The sequence below is a fragment of the Acanthopagrus latus genome, chromosome 11 (assembly GCF_904848185.1).
Source record: "Acanthopagrus latus isolate v.2019 chromosome 11, fAcaLat1.1, whole genome shotgun sequence".
NCBI classification, from domain to species: Eukaryota; Metazoa; Chordata; class Actinopteri; order Spariformes; family Sparidae; genus Acanthopagrus; species Acanthopagrus latus.
This window is the reverse complement of record NC_051049.1, coordinates 368,743-386,012: the sequence shown is the minus strand read 5'-3', so window position 1 is coordinate 386,012 and position 17,270 is coordinate 368,743. Positions and strand designations below refer to the sequence as shown.

Below are 17,270 nucleotides of genomic sequence, written 5' to 3'. Positions count from 1 at the left end.
GGCCTGATGTTACTCATGTCATTCATTCAACTCTGATTAACACTAAATACTGATTTTAGACTTTACCATGAATGAAAACACTGTTAACGTACAGCAGGGTGTGTATGCAGAACATATGAAGGATCATATTAATATAAAGAATGTAGTTTCTGGAACGGTTTGGCCTGTGTTCCAGGAGAACATTTATTTTTGAAATGTCCGACCGGAAGCTCTCTTTTCACATCCGGGTATGTTGACGCAGTTCGCGGTTAAATGTCTACCTTTGTGAAATAAGCGAGTTAAAGAGATGACAGCCATGACTGAGCTGTCCGAGGAGGCGGTGAGTGACGCGTTATTAATCAGTTATTATCATGTTGGAAGTCATTAAGGAGAGAGTAGCCCGGCTGCGTCAGCGGCTAATGTTAGCTTGTTTGCTAGCTGGCGGTTCTCGGATGGCTTACCTGCGAACGTGTTGGCTCTGCGCAGGTCTCCGTCACGGCGGCTGAAGATCAAATTTCTCTCATAGAAACGTTTAAGAAAACGTTGGACATTTTACAGGTTCGTTTCAAACGTCGTATTTTATAATTTGCGTTGCACCTTCAGCAGGTAACAGAACAGTCCGCCGATCTTCATACACATTTCTGCCTACTGTAGTACTTTATCATCTATCTCTGATAGAAAATTGACACGAGTAACTCTTTTACATGTTACATATTACAGTTTGCAGTTAATGTAATCTTTCTGAAAATAATAGTGTTTCTGCCTTTATTGTGTAGAGACAGGCCGGAAACAGCAGGGGAGGAGTAAAACTACCAGATACACAAACATTAAGTACAGTGTTTTTTAATGGAGTCTGGTGGCTCGAGGTCTTGCAGTAAGATTTATTTAAGATATTAAGATAAAGTGGTATTTGTGGGAATCTGGTACTGTGTGTGTGCGCGCGTGCAGGATGTAGGACTGACAGACAGCAAACTGGAGCTGGAAGAAGGGAACCAGGATGGAGAGAGAGACGGGCAGCAGGATGGAGAGAGAGACGGGCAGCAGGGTGGAGAGAGAGACGGGCAGCAGGATGGAGAGATGGTCAGTTCACCTGTAGCTGAGTCCACCAGCTCAGAGCAGGTAAAGAGCAGGTAAAACAGGTTGGTTGGTTTTTAGACTCGGGTGTTAACTGTCTGTCTCTCTGAGTGGGTGGTGGGTGCTGAGTGTCGGGCAGTGTGGGTGGAGGACGGGCGGCTGTATCCGGCGAAGTTGGTATCTTTGGACGGAGAGCGCTGCAGAGTCCGTTTCCATGGCTACAACAATGAGGAGGAAGTGGAACTGAGCACGCTCCATAGTCCAGATGTTGCTGTGCAACAGCAGAGACAAAACTCTCAGGTAACGTCACCTTATTCGTTCACGCTGCCGTATTGGAGAAGAGGACCAGGAGTCCAAAGCTCCGCTGAAAGAAAAGTTAGTCAGAGAATGAATTTGCATCACTTACCTTTTTTCTTTTGTTCCTTTTATTTAAAAGTAAAACAGAAAACTATGTGAGAAATAATTCAACATCTTCAGGGTGTCAGAGATTTTGTCTTTGTACTGTTTAAAGGCTGAAAACTATTTTATTCTGTTTGAAAAAATTTGACGCAGTTGTTGAGAATCAGCTGAGTTCTGTTCATGAAGCGACCCGTGATCTTTGTTGTACAACTCAAGGTGAATTTTAAAAACCTGTAGATGTTTTTTAAAGTGACAGTAGTTAAGTCTGATCTGGTCTCAGGTGGTCTGTGTGAATCAGAACTGGAGAGCTGGTTCTCAGTGTCGGGCCATGTATTCAGAGGATGGTTTGGTGTATCCGGCCGTGGTTCTGTGGGTCAAAGGTCAGCGCTGCCGCGTTCGCTTCAACGACTACAACAACGAGGAGGAACAGGACATCAGCAGCCTGCTGAGCCTCGACGAGCTACATGGACCCAGCAAAGCCACTGCGGCCAAGGTAAAGACCTGGACCCAGAACTGGGTTTCAGACCCGGGTCTGGGTATCATCATGAACAGAGTTGCAGTATTTTTGCTCTTCACCTCTAACGACTCACTGACTCATGTGACCTGAATCAGACACATTGTTGACTGACTGATTTAAAGCTGAAACAAACTGAAGAGGAAGTTCTGTGTGAACAGTGAGACTGACTGTGTGTGTGTGTGTGTGTGTGTCAGCTGAGGAGGACGAGTGTGTTGTTCATCTGATCTCTGACTCGTTCTGGGTTGGGCTGTCAGAACCACACTGAATTACACTGCAGGTCAGCAGCAGCTCTGACTGGAAGAGGAGCAGCAGCAGGAGGAGGGAGGACAACCAGGAGGAAGGAGGAGGAGAGAGGAGCAACACTACTCTTCATCTGAGGTGAGTCTTCATCATTAGGGTCAGTGAAGATGAAGAAGCTGCTACCTGCTGGTCAGCTGTGGTTCTGCTTCAGTACCTTCAGCAGCTGGACTTGGACCTCAAGGTCCTTCATCCTGGAAACACCCTGGAAACACCCTGGAGTTGGTTGTCTCTTTCAGGTTTCAGAAGCCCTTTCTAGATAGAAAAGGTGGCACATTTGCTCCAAGGTAAGGGCGGCAATGTGCCAGCCTGTCTTTATAAAACGGAGGTGTAATATTCCTTTTCCAAAAGCCTCTGAGGCAGGTGTAAACATGTGACGTGACGTGGAGCTCTAAGTTGGGCTGTGAACAGTGACATAGAATTTGTCTTCAAAATAAGAGCTTTACATTGCATCCCATAGGAGTTTAGAACTGGGTTCTTAGCAGGGGGCTTTTAATTTGAAAGTAGCGACCGTCCTTAGCTTGCAGCTACAACAACAAGCTAACCAAACAGCTGCAGAGACCGAGGAGACGCTGCATCTCCTGGATCTCTGCAGCTGTCCACTTGTTCATCTTAATGTCTGTGGATGAAGTGATGGACTGACTGCTGTGATCAGCTGTTTCCTGGTTTTAAAACTCCCCGGCTGTGGATCGCACAACAGTGCAGATCATTGACACCTCCGCCCACCTCACGCAGAGGCCGGCACATTTCTGCCTGGTTTTTAGATAGCAGGCGAGGCGGAAATAAGTGTTCCCTCCGAGGAGGAAAATCGGCGGGCCAAAACAGACCCCCAATTTGCCGCCCTCTGTCTAAAACCGCGGACCAAATGGACGGGCAAATTGGCAGCTTGGTGCTCTGTATAAAAACGGCTAGTGTGAATCTGGTGACCGATTCACTTTGTTGTTGTTTTAAATTCAGATTTTCTCCGACAACAGTTTGAAGATGTTCAGTGAATAAGCTGCACATCCTGTTTATTAAAGATTCATCGGCTGATTGTCTTTTTAATCATTTGATCAAGAATTTTGATAAATGAAAGCAGTGAACGGTGTGAACATCTCAGTCTGAGATCATGTCACTCAGGTGAGACATCACCTGCTGTGAGCTCTGCAGGTGTGTGTATTGATCCAGTGTTGTGTGTCATCAGGTCAAAGAGCAAGGGCAGAAAGTGATGGGAACAGAGATACCGACCAATCACAGCTTCTCTTTCTTCCCTGCATTTCCTCCTCCTCCTCGGTTGGGCTCTGCGGTAAAACTGACACTATCATGTTTATTGATCTGATTATAATTGATGAAATCTTCTCTGTTGACTTGGCTCCTCTCTCTGAAGGACTCTGTGACCTTCATCCCTCCTCCTCCTCCTCCTCCTCCTCTCGGCAGCGATGCCACCTCCAGCATGTTGATGCTGTGGTACATGTGTGGCTTCCACACGGGCAGCTACATGGTCAGTAACCTGTTGTCACATGATCAGTCACGACCAATTGACTGTCAGCAGAATTTAAAACAATGATTAATAAGTTTTGAAGAGAAACTTTAGTATCAGAATTGTAAAAGGTCACAGGGTTCAGTCTGTGATGTCACAGGGTTCAGTCTGTGATGTCACAGGGTTCAGTCTGTGGGGTCACAGGGTTCAGTCTGTGGGGTCACAGGGTTCAGTCTGTGATGTCACAGGGTTCAGTCTGTGGGGTCACAGGGTTCAGTCTGTGATGTCACAGGGTTCAGTCTGTGGGGTCACAGGGTTCAGTCTGTGATGTCACAGGGTTCAGTCTGTGATGTCACAGGGTTCAGTCTGTGATGTCACAGGGTTCAGGAAACATGAGGTTTGTGTTTGTACTGACGTGTCTGAATGTGTTTCAGGCTCAGCAGTTCAAGTCAAGCTCCAAACACTGAGGTGAGAACCTGAACACACAGCTGAGCACAGGAACACACACCTGTAGACACACACACTGATGATTGGAAAGACTTTTATAGATAAAGTTTCTCTGAACGTGTTTCTGTGAAATGAAAGTCAGGACAGAATTCTGTCTCTGAAGTTATTACAGTAGTGAGATGTCTTCATGTGACTTCATGAGAAAACTGATCGTGTTTGCCTTCTTATAGTTTTTCTGCTTGGAAGCCAGAGAGGATTATGGGAAGAGACTGAGCTGTGGCGTCCTTCATTCAGAGTACCATTTGTGCAGTTTTTGTATCTTTTGAAAACCTTTTATTTGTTGTTTGATGTTTACAGTTTACTGTGTGTTCACAGTTTAAGATGTTTGTGTTGAGAGGTTCAGGGTTGCTCTGTAAATCTGAACTCTGCTGTTAGAAATGAAATGAAGAAGTATTTTGTTATTAAACAGAAAGATGGATCCTAAAATCTGTTGTCAAACTTTTAGATCCTTAAAGAAGGAAGAAGATGTTTCCTCTCCTGGTTTTGGATTTCCTTCTTGGCAATCGGAGGCCTCGTCCACACACACACACACACACACACACACACACACACACACACACACACACACACACACACACACCTGAGAGTGCAGATCACATGACCATACACTGGGCGTGTGCCTGTTGGTTTGAGCAGGAAGTAGATTATTCACTCTGGTCTGTTGCTTAGTTACAGAAAATCATCTGAATGGGGCAGAAACATGTTGAACAAGACAAACGAGCTACCATTGTTTTATTAATGTGCGTCAATTCAACATGGACATCAGACAGCAGAGACAACCTGAGGCAGGCAGGTAACATTGTCACAGTTCAGACAGGTGGAGCAGAGGTGAGACCAGGTGGTGAAACTGCAGGACAGTAGGGACAGGCTGGACCTGAATGACGTGAGAGGAACAGAGACCTGTGACAGACAGCAGCACACCTGTGGACAGGTGGACCTGCTGACAGACTTCATCATGGTGAGTGGCTGCAGGTGTGGTCAGACTTCAGGCTGCTGTTGGTCACCTGAAGAGAGACCAACACGCCGTCTGCACCAACAAACATCCGGTTGCTGTCAGCAAACCCCGTCAGCTGATCATCATCCACTGAGACTGAACAGTTGACTGAGGAGGACACCTGAGTGACATCTGCAAACATGACGACAGCAACAGGTAAACAAACCATGTCAGCCCTCATCATGTGACTCAGGATTCAAGCTGATTAAATACGTTTCAGCATTAGCTCGAAAGTTCAAATACAATCAGTCTCCTGAACCACAAACATCCTGTGGTTTACACTCAGACTGTGTGTTGGACTTTGACTTCAAATGATCTGATCCAGATCGGACTGGACTGAGATTAACTGAACAGTTTGTTCTGTGTGGTTTGGGATCTCAGAGTTTTAGGAACAGGTTCTGTGGTTCTCTGCTCTGAGGAGCAATACAGCACTTCCTGTTCAGATTTATTACAAAGAAAAGCATTTTTAAATCAAAGTTCTGATCCAAAACTGGTAAATGAACCTGACTGCTTCTTACCAACTACAAAAAGCATGTGGTGGTTGCTGGGCTCGGAGCGGATTTCGAGGTGATCGTGTGGATCATATCTGCAGGTCATGTTGACAGGAAGTAGCGTGGTGCTTTTCTCCCAGATGGCGAGCTGTTGGCCCGTCAGGTTCCTGCTGCAGGACCCTCTTGTAATGATCACGCTGTCTCTGTAGAACTGACAGCTGGACACGTAGCGAAGTGGCGGGGAACAGGTGACCTCCACGCTGTCACCAGGTGAGAGGAGGCGACGGCTGACAGACAGACGAGGACTGGGACTGCTACCTAGAGGACAGACCACCAGCAAACAAGGGTCAATATAGAACCAAAGGCTGGAGCTCAGAGTGTACTAATCCTGTCTGCATACAGGAGACGGTCCACCAGACAGACGTACCACTGACAGTTACTCCCTTGATGTCGCTAAATGCTGACGTGTACTGCTGCAGGTGGTAGTCACACTTCAGGTAGATCCGACTGCCCACCGGACGACGTCCTAGCAACTCTGCGGAGGTCAAGTGGAAGACACACAGAAAACTTCTGGCTGTCATCACTCTGAGCGGGGACAGAGAGTCTTCTCTGTAGAGACGGCAGTCCCCTCCAGTGTAGTCTATAGGTAGAATACAGGTGACCTCCACCGTCCCCCCATCCTCAATCTCATCTGTCACTATGAGTTTGGGGTTATCTGCAGAGGGAGGACACGTTAGGACTTCTTTAGAGAGAGAGAGGACACGTTAGGACTTCTTTAGAGAGAGAGGACACGTTAGGACTTCTTTAGAGAGAGAGGACACGTTAGGACTTCTTTAGAGAGAGAGGACACGTTAGGACTTCTTTAGAGAGAGAGGACACGTTAGGACTTCTTTAGAGAGAGAGGACACGTTAGGACATCAGTAATGTGGACACTACTTACTGCTAAAATAGTACCTGGCAGCAGCTGTCCACCCTGTCAACCAATCAGAGACACAGGAAAGTGAGCAGACGTGTATAGAGTGTTAACAGACTGAGGTTGTTGGCAGTTTGATTGTCTCGGAGCCGGGATGCAACCCACCCGGATGCAGGTTATAAAGAGGACTCACAGCAGCTGAGAGACAGAGTGAAGAACTGAACCAGATCCATCAGATCCTCCAGGAGCCCGGATGAGTTCTGACAGACGGGCAGGCGGACAGACGGCAGGCGGACCTCCTCTGGTTAAACATTATCTGTCTGTTTGCTGACTCTGTTTGTCTGAGCAGCAGGTTGAACTCAGACAGAGGATTTAAAAGAACTTTCTGTCAATAATGACACATTTCTCTACTTTGTTCATGTTTTTATGAAACAAGACACAAGAATCCTGTAAGGTACAGAATAAAGTCGCTCTCCTGCTTCATGTCATAGTTTTTCATTGTTAAGTCTATAAAATAATGTTTTTATTGATTCTGAACATTAGCTATAATTATCTACTTGGAAAACTAATGATAAAAGAAGCGTGTGAATGTGTTCTAAACAGCACTCCCTGCTGGTCTCCATGCTGGACTCCATGCTGGACTCCATGCTGGCCCCCTGCTGGACTCCCTGCTGGTCTCCCTGCTGGACTCCATGCTGGCCCCCTGCTGGACTCCCTGCTGGATTCCCTGCTGGTCTCCCTGCTGGCCCCCTGCTGGTCTCCCTGCTGGACTCCATGCTGGATTCCCTGCTGGACTCCCTGCTGGTCCCCTGCTGGCCCCCTGCTGGACTCCCTGCTGGACTCCCATGCTGGACTCCATGCTGGTCTCCCCTGCTGGCCCCCTGCTGGACTCCATGCTGGATTCCCTGCTGGACTCCATGCTGGACTCCATGCTGGACTCCCTGCTGGACTCCATGCTGGACTCCATGCTGGTCTCCCCTGCTGGCCCCCTGCTGGACTCCATGCTGGATTCCCTGCTGGACTCCCTGCTGGCCCCCTGCTGGACTCCATGCTGGTCTTCCTGCTGGACTCCATGCTGGACTCCATGCTGGATTCCCTGCTGGACTCCCTGCTGGACTCCCTGCTGGTCTCCCTGCTGGACTCCATGCTGGACTCCATGCTGGACTCCATGCTGGATTCCCTGCTGGTCTCCCTGCTGGACTCCATGCTGGACTCCATGCTGGACTCCATGCTGGATTCCCTGCTGGACTCCCTGCTGGACTCCCTGCTGGCCCCCTGCTGGACTCCATGCTGGTCTTCCTGCTGGATTCCATGCTGGATTCCCTGCTGGTCTCCCCTGCTGGATTCCCTGCTGGACTCTGCAGACTGATGAGTTACAGTTTATCATTGCTGTAGTGTCCTGACTTGACCACAGGGGGGCAGCACTGCCTCAGCAGGACCAGACAGACCTGGAGGATCATGGTAAAGAACTGTTGTTCCTCCTGTCACTTTTACCCAGTACATTTACTCAAGTACTGTACTTTATCTAGTCCAGTTTTATTCCTCATAATCAATAATATCAATCATATAATATTGATTATATTATAGATTATGATCAATAATGTATATGATGAAAACAGTCATGCGTACTGTTACTTTTGGTACTTGATTACAATTTCATGCCAATGATTTGTAACAATATTTATATTTATAGTTTTCATCCCCCAGATTAATAAACCCAGTCTGATGACCAGGATCAGCTCTTCACCCGCACCAGATCTTAGGTTAACTAACCTTGAACTTTAACTGAACCTCCAATCAGAACAAGAGCATTTATTTATGTCTCTCTGTGGACTCAGTGAGGCTCCGCCCCCTCCAGTCAGAGGTCAGAGGTCAGCAGCTGGAGGTGACTGAACCGTTTCCATGACAACTGAGCAGCTAGGAAGAAGACAGCCCGCAGCGGAAGAGTGTAAAGAATGATGTCATCACATTGTGTGTGACTGCACTTTAAACTGGAGCAGCAAGGCATTCTGGGACATCATTGTCTCCTCACTATGAAGACTCTCAGAGGTTGTGTCCAAAACCCCCCCCCTCATTCCTCCTGGTCCTGGTCATTACACAGAGAGTCCAACATGGTGGACTTCATAAGGGGGCTCACTGACACTCTGGACCCTCAGGCGCCGTGAATGACATCACTGCTGTCGCATAATGCCATCATTTTTTCTCTCTGCACAATGCATGATGGTAAATATTGCTTGGTTAGTGACCATCGGTTGTACACTTCTTTTTGCAATGCATTGTGGGATACTTTGAGTCACTATATAGAGTTTAATAGTTTCCACTAGCTGTTAGGACAGCTCTACAAAATAGCATCGTCCCTCTGCAGTGAGGGGTCAAACAGCTCTCAACATGGCCGACACAGACTCACACAGCCTGTGACATCACCTCCTGTTATCATAACAACATGTTGCTGCTTTGGGTGTGACGGTCAGTACACACTGTACAGACAGCTGTCGTATTATGGGATGTGTCTGTCGCTCCACTTCCTGCGTGTGTCGCACTGTTTACTGTCCTCCATTTTGTCTGAACTGTTGGAAAATTCTTCTGCTGAGGTCATCAACAGTGATTTATAAACACCCAGGATGCACTGCTGCTTTAGACACACCTGTATGTTTTAAAGGTAAATATCTTGAACACAGATCTGGATGTTGAGATTCTGGAACTTGTGCTGTGAAGATTTCTGTCATTGATTTGATCTCAAACACAAACTGAGTGTTTCTAATTCTGTCTTTATTTTTCACTAACAAACCAACATTCAGGAGTTAAACAGTGCAGACAGACAGACAGACAGACAGACAGGAGTTAATGGGTTACTGGATCAGCTCCTGACACAAGATGGACATTTAGAAGAACTGGTTGTCATAGTAACAGTGAGATCTTCATACCAGAGTTACAAAGATGATGATTTTCTTAAAACATAAAGTTTCTCTATGAGGTTCTGAACAGCACAAATAAAAATCAGTTGCCAGAAATATGACTCAGTGTCACGTGGCAGAGTTTCACCACGAGGTCCATTGTGTAGCTGTCCTGGAGCTTTCAGTCATACAACACAGTCTTCATCAGTTCATGACTTCTGGTTGTGTTGACTTCAAGGTTCAGGACCACAATAGCTCCGGACTTTTAAATATGCTGATGAAGATCATCAGCTCCAGAACAGCCAGTTAATGGACCCTGGTCTGAGGTTCTTCTCAGAATTAACTTCATCTGAGTTTCATTGTTTGTTTGTTCTTCATCAAATTTTATCTTTCAATATTTGCCCTCAGAATTTCTCAGACATGAAGCAAAACAAAACCTTTCATCATCTGACGAAAATGTTTTTTTCTTCTTGGTTTGACATATTAATTGGACTGATGACATCACTACTGACAGGAACAACAACAGACAAGAAGTAGAAAATACATTCTGACCAACAGTTTCTAAACATTCACACAGTTAAACTTTTTACAAAACGTCACAACAAAAACTCAGAGTTCAGCTGCTTTGGATGCTCAGTGAGTCGGCACGTCGCCCCTTCTGGAGGAAACCCAACCGCTGGTTGTGGGCGGATCCGCTCTGTGGGGAGGTTGAAACACTGACGGAGAACTTAAAGTAACTCATTGAATCTGACGTTTGTCTGCGAGTCCAAACTTCACAAACAGCTGCTTTCTTATCTGAATTCTACATGAAACAAACTGGTTGGGTTTGTGAGAAGCAGCTGAACTCTGTCACATGAAGAGATTTTAAAGGAAGTGAAGAAACAACAACATTAATTAATTGTATTCTTAAATATCTTCCGGCTGTTTAAGACTACAAGTTCTAGTTGTTCTTAGAGGGTCAGTATGAAGTCCGATTCTTCTACAAGGACCAAAAACACTTTGTACAAAGCTCACATCCGTCCACCCGGATCACAACTCATCAGAGATCACCCCAACATGATGACCGGACTCTGCCAGTCCGATCCCGTCCTGACTGGACCTGGACCAGCGTGATCCAGGAGGCTGAAGTGACCCTGCTTGAGAGGACAGTCGAGGTGTGGTGAGGACAGTCCAGGTGTGGTGAGGACAGTCCAGGTGTGGCCAGGACAGCCCAGGTGTGGTGAGGACACGCTCCAGGTGTGAGCTTCTTACAAAGCGTGGCCCGTTTCTATCTGAGGGCTCACTGGTCCCAGTTGACCCAGTTTAAAGTCTCCATAAGTGCTATGAGTCTGGGTCAGCTGCTGGTTCTGACCAGTTAGCACCTGTTTCCTGTATGAAAAAACTACTGAAGCTCTACACTCGTCTACTTTAGGACGATGAGGTGACGTTGGCCGAGGACACAGCCGTCTCTCTGGGGGAATGCTCCATCTCCTCCTTGTTGGGGTGGGAGGAGTTATCGGACTTGCTGCGGCTGAACTCCGCCCCCATGACCGGCCCAGTGAACTTGGCGCTCGGCCGGACGCAGGCGGTGCAGCACAGCAGCGTCTTGAGGAAAGCTCTGCGCATCTCGTTGCTGGTCAGTGTGTAGATGAGCGGGTTCATGGCGGAGTTGAGGACGGCGAGTGCGAGGAACCACTCGGCCTTGTAGAGGATCGGACAGCTGAGCGTCTCGCAGGCAGCGTCCAGCAGCAGGAGGATGAAGAGCGGTGCCCAGCAGGCAATGAAGCAGCTCAGGACGATGATGACGGTCTTCAGCAGCGCCATTGACTTCTCGGAGCTCTTCACGTTGGTCCCTGCGTTGCCGCGGCCATTCGACACTTTGCGGAAGACTAGTTTGCGGCTGCGCGTGCGCACAAGTGCGTAGATCCGTGCGTACAGCACCACGATGGCCATGAGGATGATGCTGAAGACGGTGGTGCAGAACAGGATGTAGGTCTTGTGGTACAGCGGTAGCACGGTGGAGCACTGCGTCATGCTCTGGATGCAGTTCCAGCCCATCACTGGCAGCCCGCCCAGAACTGCAGCGATCATCCACACTGTGCTGATGAGCAGGAACACGCGGCACGTGTTTCCGCTGTTGTGCAGCTTCATCTTCAGCATCGTCAGGTGGCGCTCGATGGCGATGGCCAGCAGGCTGAAGACGGAGGCCGCCAGCGCCACAAACATGCTGCCCTCCCTGAAGAACCACTGCGTCGGTGTCAGCTTGTAGGTGTTGGCACCTGACAGCAGGATGTTGGCAGTGTACACGACCCCAGCCAGCAGGTCGGACAGTGCCAGGTTCCCGATGAAGTAGTACATGGGCTTGTGGAACTTCTTGGTCCTCCAGATGGTGGTCAGGACCAGAATGTTCTCCAGGATGATGAAGCAGCAGACAATGATGAAGACCACCGAGTCCGCCTTCAGACCCGAGTCCTGCTGCGTCTTCCGGAACTTGCCGGTGTAGTTGTAGTGTTTGGCGATCAGGTCGGAGTAGCTGGGCTCAGCCATGGCCTGCAATGGCGGCGGGAGTCCAGCAGGGGGTGCTGCGTCCTCAAGCTTCAGTCCCTCATGTCAGGTAGTAACCGTGAAGAGGAGCAGAGAGAGTCCTGCTGGACCGGGACATGGTCCTGCAGAAAGACACACACACACACACACACACACACACACACACAGACTCACAAACTGGTCCAGAAACACAGGAGCTGGTCTGAGATCAGATCTAAACCACAGAGAGTGTGAGACAGTAGAACCAGTCCTGATCACTGGATCTTTAAAATATTTAATGTTTACTGAAACATGAAATCTGATGACAGCGATCGATCGGATGAGGCTGTGCTGATCTGAGATCAGACAAGTTTTCATCTGGAAACATTTCCGTCAGTGAATTTGACATTTTGACGTGTTTCAGAAGAAGCGATCTGAACTGGAACCAGCTGATCTTATTGATCAGTGATCTTACTGATCAGTGATCAGCAGAGTTGAGTCAGCAGGTTTCATCTTTTCTCTCCTGTTTGTTTAAAGACGTTTTAACTCGAACGGTCCGGTTCGTTCAGATTCACTTTTCCGTCATAATTCAGTTTATTCGACAGTCAGAAGGATTAAAACACTCTCTGACGTCACTCCATCGTTTCAATGTTTTGAATAAAACCGTTATAGAGGCTCTGAAGTGTCGGACCGTCGGTGTGAACGAGGCTCCGCTGCTTCAGCTAAACCAGGACCGACCAGAACTTTATTTAATCCAACATCACACATTCACACAGTCTCTGCTGACGCTTCACACCGAACCTCACACCGAACCTCACTCAAAAATCACCGAATTTAACCGAGAGAAAAGAGAGTTTTTACCTTCAGTCAGAGTCCGGAGGAGAAACAGTCCGACAGCAGCGCGAGGCAGAGCGGAGAGCGACCACACACACACACACACACACACACACACACACACACACACACACACACACACTGAGGAGGATGAGGAGGATGAAGGCGCTGCCCTCCTCCTGCTCTGCTCGTTGTATATTTCGCTCCTTTCTTCTCCTGAAAACTGATCAGATCAATAATGGTGATGATTAATAATTAATATTTACTTCAGTCACATCTGTAATTCATGCGGCTCGTTTTAACCTAAATACTGTTTATATACCACAAAGTTTAGATAAAAAAAAAAAAAAACAGGCATGAAAATAATAAAATGCAGTAAAAAAAAAAAAACAAACTAAAACCATAAAATGTGCAATTAAAACAATCAGATAAAAGATTAATGATCAATCATTAATTAATCATGTTGTTTAAATGTAAAATACATTTAACTCTTTTATTAATATTTCATTATTAATAGAAATAATATAGAAACGTCAAAACTTATTTTGTTTGTGTGAGAAACTAACAGCTGAACACACACACACACACACACACACACACACACACACACACACACACACACACACTGGAGACAAACTGGAGACAGATGACAAAGTTTTGTCCAAAACTGCACCAGAACTTAACTTTACTAACTTGACTATGAAAAGGGCCTATTCATGTAACTTTATCTGAGGAATCTGGTTCTGTCTGGTTCTGTCAGTTTTTTCTGTTTTTTTCTGGTTCTGTCAGTTTTTTCTGTTTTTTTCTGATTCTGTCAGTTTTTTCTGTTTTTTTCTGATTCTGTCAGTTTTTTCTGTTTTTTTCTGGTTCTGTCAGTTTTTTCTGTTTTTTTCTGATTCTGTCAGTTTTTTATGGTTCTGTCTAGTTCTGTTTGGTTTGTTCTGGTTCTGTCTAGTTTTGTTTGTTTTTTCTGTAACACTGGGGTCATACTGGGAACACTGGGATCATCAGCACCTGAACAGAGGGAATCTGGACAGATGCTGGCTGTTACGTGGTCTCTTTGACGATGTTCTGGAGTGTGATGGAGCTGGACACAGACATGATCAGAGTCAGGACGTAAAGCACTGATCCAACAACAGATCCTCAAAGAGACAAATACACAGCAAGTATAAGGGTCCTGAAACAGAACCTTGAGGTTCTCCACCAGTGATACAGGAGAGGCTGCCAGTCTGAACAGAGAACATCCTGTCAGCCAATAAGGAGGAAGAAACCACATTATGGCATTCAGCTGGATCAATCAAAGTCTGCAGAACTGCAGAAACAGTCTGATCCAAGGAGACATAATTTAACCCTTTATAAACTCAAGTCTTCACTGTAGCTGCTGAGCTAACAGTGTTAGCATGCAGTACATGACCACATGACCCCACTTAGTGCAGAAGAACAACATTTTGTATTTAGCTCAAAGTTAGAATGATGAACGTTGTTTTGAAGCACCTTCGGTTCAGATACATTTACATGTTGTGAGTCTCTGCTCAGCAGAACACGCCTCAAACATTCAACTGTTTATTGACCAGATTTTGATCAGAGAGCTACCTGATGCTAACACTGTTAGCTCAGCAGCTCCAGTGAAGTCTTCAGCTTAATAAAGGTGTGAATCTGGTCTGAGATCAGGTTGTGATGTGTCTCCTGCAGACGAGCTGTTGGAGACGTGATGTTTCTCTGGTTGTTTCTCTGTTTTAAATCAAGTCTCAGCTGCTTCAGTTGTTCAGCAGAACGCTGCAGCTCTGTTTTACTGTGAAGCTCCAGAACTGTTCTGTGGACCATGAGACAACTTTGAGAGGAGCAACAGGACAGGAAGCAACTGGATTTATTGTTTGGACCAGATCAGTACTGTGTTGGACTCACAGCGTCATGTGACCGCTCCAGTTCCACTTTACTGCTCGAGTCAGAGAACAGAGCTGAGCTGAGGAGAGGCTGGGGGGGTGAAAGGGTTTGTGGGTAACAAAAGCCTCTTTCCTCTGAGCTGCATAGCTGAGCATCACCATGACGACGGCTGGAGGGAAACAGGGGGAACGGAGCTGTAGAACCCACCCTGAAACTGAAGAACAGGAGAACAGTTCTGCTGCTCAGTGTGATGAAGTCAAAGTTGATTTCAGACAAGTCTGAAACATAAAGAATAATTTAATCTGATGGATTAAAATCAAACAGGTGCCTCAGAGTAGGTTCTGGTCTCAGCTCTGGTCGATTTTGGACCAGCATCAAGGTTTGTTGACAGTAACATGACAGCACTACAATGGTCCCGCTTTGGTTCCTGTCTTGGAGAACCAGGTCCTGGTTTCTGTCCTGGTCCTGGTCCTGGTCCTGTTCTCAGTTCTGATCTTGTTGGTTTCGAACATTCTTCAGCAATGAAACTTCAACAGCAGAACATCTGCAGCCTGTAATTATGGTTTGGACTGACTGTGTGTGTGTGTGTGTGTGTGTGTGTGTGTGCGTGTGTGCGTGTGTGTGTCTTTAACAGGAAAGCATTAGCCAGCTTCTTCCTCTCTGACTTCCTGTGATGTGATTGGTTGTTTCCCCGGTGGTGAGGAATGTGGAGGATCACCATCGTTTCCCTCAGAGGGTCATGAAGAAGAGAAAACATGGCCGCAGATGGTGATTTCTTATTGGATCCCATTGACCTGGTCTGAGGTCCTGGTCTGAGTTTGGGTGAGTCTGTCCACTGTCTGTGTGTGTGTGTGTGTGTGTGTGTGTGTGTGTGTGTGTTAATCTGTGTGTTGTGTCTGACGCATCAGTGTTCACAACAAACACCACAGAAGAAGAATCTGGACCTGTTGATCTTATCATCTGTTTCAAGGGTCAACAGTGAGTCGACCTGCTCGTGTCATGTGATAAATACCCTCCAGTGATGTCACTCAGTGGTTCAGCGGCATTGTGGGTAATGTAGGCATCAGATGTAAGGAAGAAGAATGTGGACTAAAACAGATGATGTCTGTGATGCGGGGGATGGGGGGTGCGGTGGGTGGAGCAGGTGGAGGGGATGGAGGGGATGGAGGGGGTGGAGGGGATGGAGGGGGTGGAGGGATGGAGGGGGTGGAGGGGATGGAGGGGATGGAGGGGGGGGGAGGGATGGAGGGGTGGAGGGGGGGGAGGGATGGAGGGGGTGGAGGGGATGGAGGGGGGGGGAGGGATGGAGGGGATGGAGGGGTGGAGGGGGGGGAGGGATGGAGGGGGTGGAGGGGGGGAGGGATGGAGGGGATGGAGGGATGGAGGGGGTGGAGGAGATGGAGGGGATGGAGGAGATGGAGGGATGGAGGGGGTGGAGGGGATGGAGGGATGGAGGGGTGGAGGAGATGGAGGGGATGGAGGGGGTGGAGGAGATGGAGGGGTGGAGGGGGTGGAGGGGGTGCTGAGGCCTCTGCTGCTCCCTGCGCTCCTCTTAACATTCAGCAGCGGCTCATTAGAGATGCAAAGCTGCAGAGTCGGAGCTGCAGCCTGAATGAGTCGCCTTTGTCCTGTAATTGGAGATGTTTCTCTGGAGCTACAAAGAGAGAAGGGCCCCCATCACCCTCCACCCACCACCATCCACCATCCTCACCCTCCATCATCCTCAAAGCTGCACTTCCTGTCCGTCAGCTTGACAGAAACATAATGTGATAAAGATTATAAGTGTAAAAGTTGTCAGTGAGTGAAGCAGCTGCGAGGTGACGGAGGCTGATCAAAGGTCAGATTGAAGCTTCACACAAAACAGTTTAATCTTTAATCCTGTTTCTGTCTGACGAGCAGAGTCATGTGACCTCACACACCTGAGCTCACCTGAGACTCCTGCACCACCTGCTGCTTTCAGTATCATATTTTATTGTCTTTGTGTTTTATTTGTTGGTGTATTGAAGCGTTCACAGTTGATCCACGAGACAGAGATTAAAACAGTTACTGAGATCATGCAGAACATTAAGAGAACATACATGTAAGCAACAGAACACAGACGACATCATGCAGAACATAACATCAATATGATTGTTGTTTCATACATCACATGTGTCGTTCACGGATCAATCCAAAGGGGCGGGGCTTAACCCCACATGACAGCTGAAATCCGATTCAGTGTTCATATGAACGTAATAGAGTCTGTGTGACTCACTTTAATTTGAATATTCTTAATTCTGTTACACATGAATCCGTTTGAACATAGTGTCCTTCAGTGGTGGCACTGTTTACACCTCATACCCTCACTTCACTCTGGGCTTAACGCTGATTTCCAGAACCAGAACCCCTCTGGAACCAGGACTTACTCTTAATGTTCTGACTCAGGATCAGGAGTCTGAAGAGAAACAGTTAACAGAGCTGGAGCATTGATTCTCTGGATGACTGGCGCCGAACAAGCCCCGAATCACACCAACAAAGGCCCACAAT

At 47.3% G+C, this 17,270-nt stretch overlaps 4 protein-coding genes across 24 annotated transcripts; 2 read left to right on the top strand and 2 right to left on the bottom strand.

Annotated features, from left to right (window-relative positions):
* Window positions 1-158: 158 nt before the first annotated feature.
* LOC119028921 (survival motor neuron protein-like) lies at window positions 159-4,827 on the top strand. Of its 13 annotated transcripts, none has more exons than XR_005077846.1 (10): window positions 159-319; window positions 466-537; window positions 928-1,098; window positions 1,165-1,353; window positions 1,733-1,945; window positions 2,224-2,347; window positions 3,450-3,746; window positions 4,160-4,193; window positions 4,403-4,487; window positions 4,698-4,827. XR_005077846.1 is itself a non-coding variant. In XM_037115376.1 (7 exons), the coding sequence occupies exons 1-6, from the start codon at window positions 287-289 to the stop codon at window positions 4,190-4,192; spliced, it is 711 nt and encodes a 236-aa protein (XP_036971271.1). In that variant the 5' UTR covers window positions 159-286; the 3' UTR covers window position 4,193; window positions 4,403-4,658. The 13 variants fall into 13 exon arrangements, 1 of the variants encoding a protein (XP_036971271.1); XR_005077845.1 differs by having other exon boundaries at window positions 4,695-4,810; XR_005077847.1 differs by lacking the exon at window positions 4,698-4,827 and having other exon boundaries at window positions 3,450-3,551; window positions 3,683-3,746; window positions 4,403-4,658.
* A 120-nt stretch (window positions 4,828-4,947) lies between these two features.
* On the bottom strand, window positions 4,948-7,038 carry LOC119028920. The gene is made up of 5 exons (XM_037115375.1): window positions 6,824-7,038; window positions 6,658-6,690; window positions 6,145-6,432; window positions 5,745-6,035; window positions 4,948-5,358 (listed from the first exon to the last, which is right to left on the bottom strand). Exons 1-5 carry the CDS (start codon window positions 6,861-6,863, stop codon window positions 5,186-5,188), a joined length of 825 nt encoding a protein of 274 aa, XP_036971270.1. The 5' UTR covers window positions 6,864-7,038; the 3' UTR covers window positions 4,948-5,185.
* Window positions 5,244-9,641, top strand: LOC119028918. Of its 9 annotated transcripts, none has more exons than XR_005077842.1 (3): window positions 5,244-5,382; window positions 7,234-8,091; window positions 8,469-9,641. XR_005077842.1 is itself a non-coding variant. In XM_037115371.1 (2 exons), the coding sequence occupies exons 1-2, from the start codon at window positions 5,367-5,369 to the stop codon at window positions 8,031-8,033; spliced, it is 816 nt and encodes a 271-aa protein (XP_036971266.1). In that variant the 5' UTR covers window positions 5,244-5,366; the 3' UTR covers window positions 8,034-9,641. The 9 variants fall into 9 exon arrangements, 3 of the variants coding, with proteins under 3 accessions (XP_036971266.1, XP_036971267.1, XP_036971269.1); XR_005077841.1 differs by having other exon boundaries at window positions 8,338-9,641; XR_005077840.1 differs by having other exon boundaries at window positions 8,324-9,641.
* Window positions 9,383-15,355, bottom strand: s1pr1 (sphingosine-1-phosphate receptor 1). The gene is made up of 3 exons (XM_037115363.1): window positions 13,875-15,355; window positions 12,888-13,083; window positions 9,383-12,169 (listed from the first exon to the last, which is right to left on the bottom strand). The coding sequence occupies exon 3, from the start codon at window positions 12,048-12,050 to the stop codon at window positions 10,932-10,934; it is 1,119 nt and encodes a 372-aa protein (XP_036971258.1). The 5' UTR covers window positions 12,051-12,169; window positions 12,888-13,083; window positions 13,875-15,355; the 3' UTR covers window positions 9,383-10,931.
* Between the last annotated feature and the right edge of the window lie 1,915 nt (window positions 15,356-17,270).

Bases quoted from the DNA above. Each gene is read 5' to 3' on its own strand.
- LOC119028921 (XM_037115376.1), top strand. From the start codon at position 287: ATGACAGCCATGACTGAGCTGTCCGAGGAGGCG. The intron at 538-927 runs GTTCGTTTCAAA...GCGCGCGTGCAG, and splicing joins AAACGTTGGACATTTTACAG to GATGTAGGACTGACAGACAG. The intron at 1,099-1,164 runs GTAAAGAGCAGG...TGTCTCTCTGAG, and splicing joins AGTCCACCAGCTCAGAGCAG to TGGGTGGTGGGTGCTGAGTG.
- LOC119028920 (XM_037115375.1), bottom strand. From the start codon at position 6,863: ATGGATCTGGTTCAGTTCTTCACTCTGTCTCTCAGCTGCT. The intron at 6,433-6,657 runs GTAAGTAGTGTC...CTCCCTCTGCAG, and splicing joins TGCCAGGTACTATTTTAGCA to ATAACCCCAAACTCATAGTG. The intron at 5,359-5,744 runs GTAAGAAGCAGT...TCATGTTTGCAG, and splicing joins CCACATGCTTTTTGTAGTTG to ATGTCACTCAGGTGTCCTCC.
- s1pr1 (XM_037115363.1), bottom strand. From the start codon at position 12,050: ATGGCTGAGCCCAGCTACTCCGACCTGATCGCCAAACACTACAACTAC.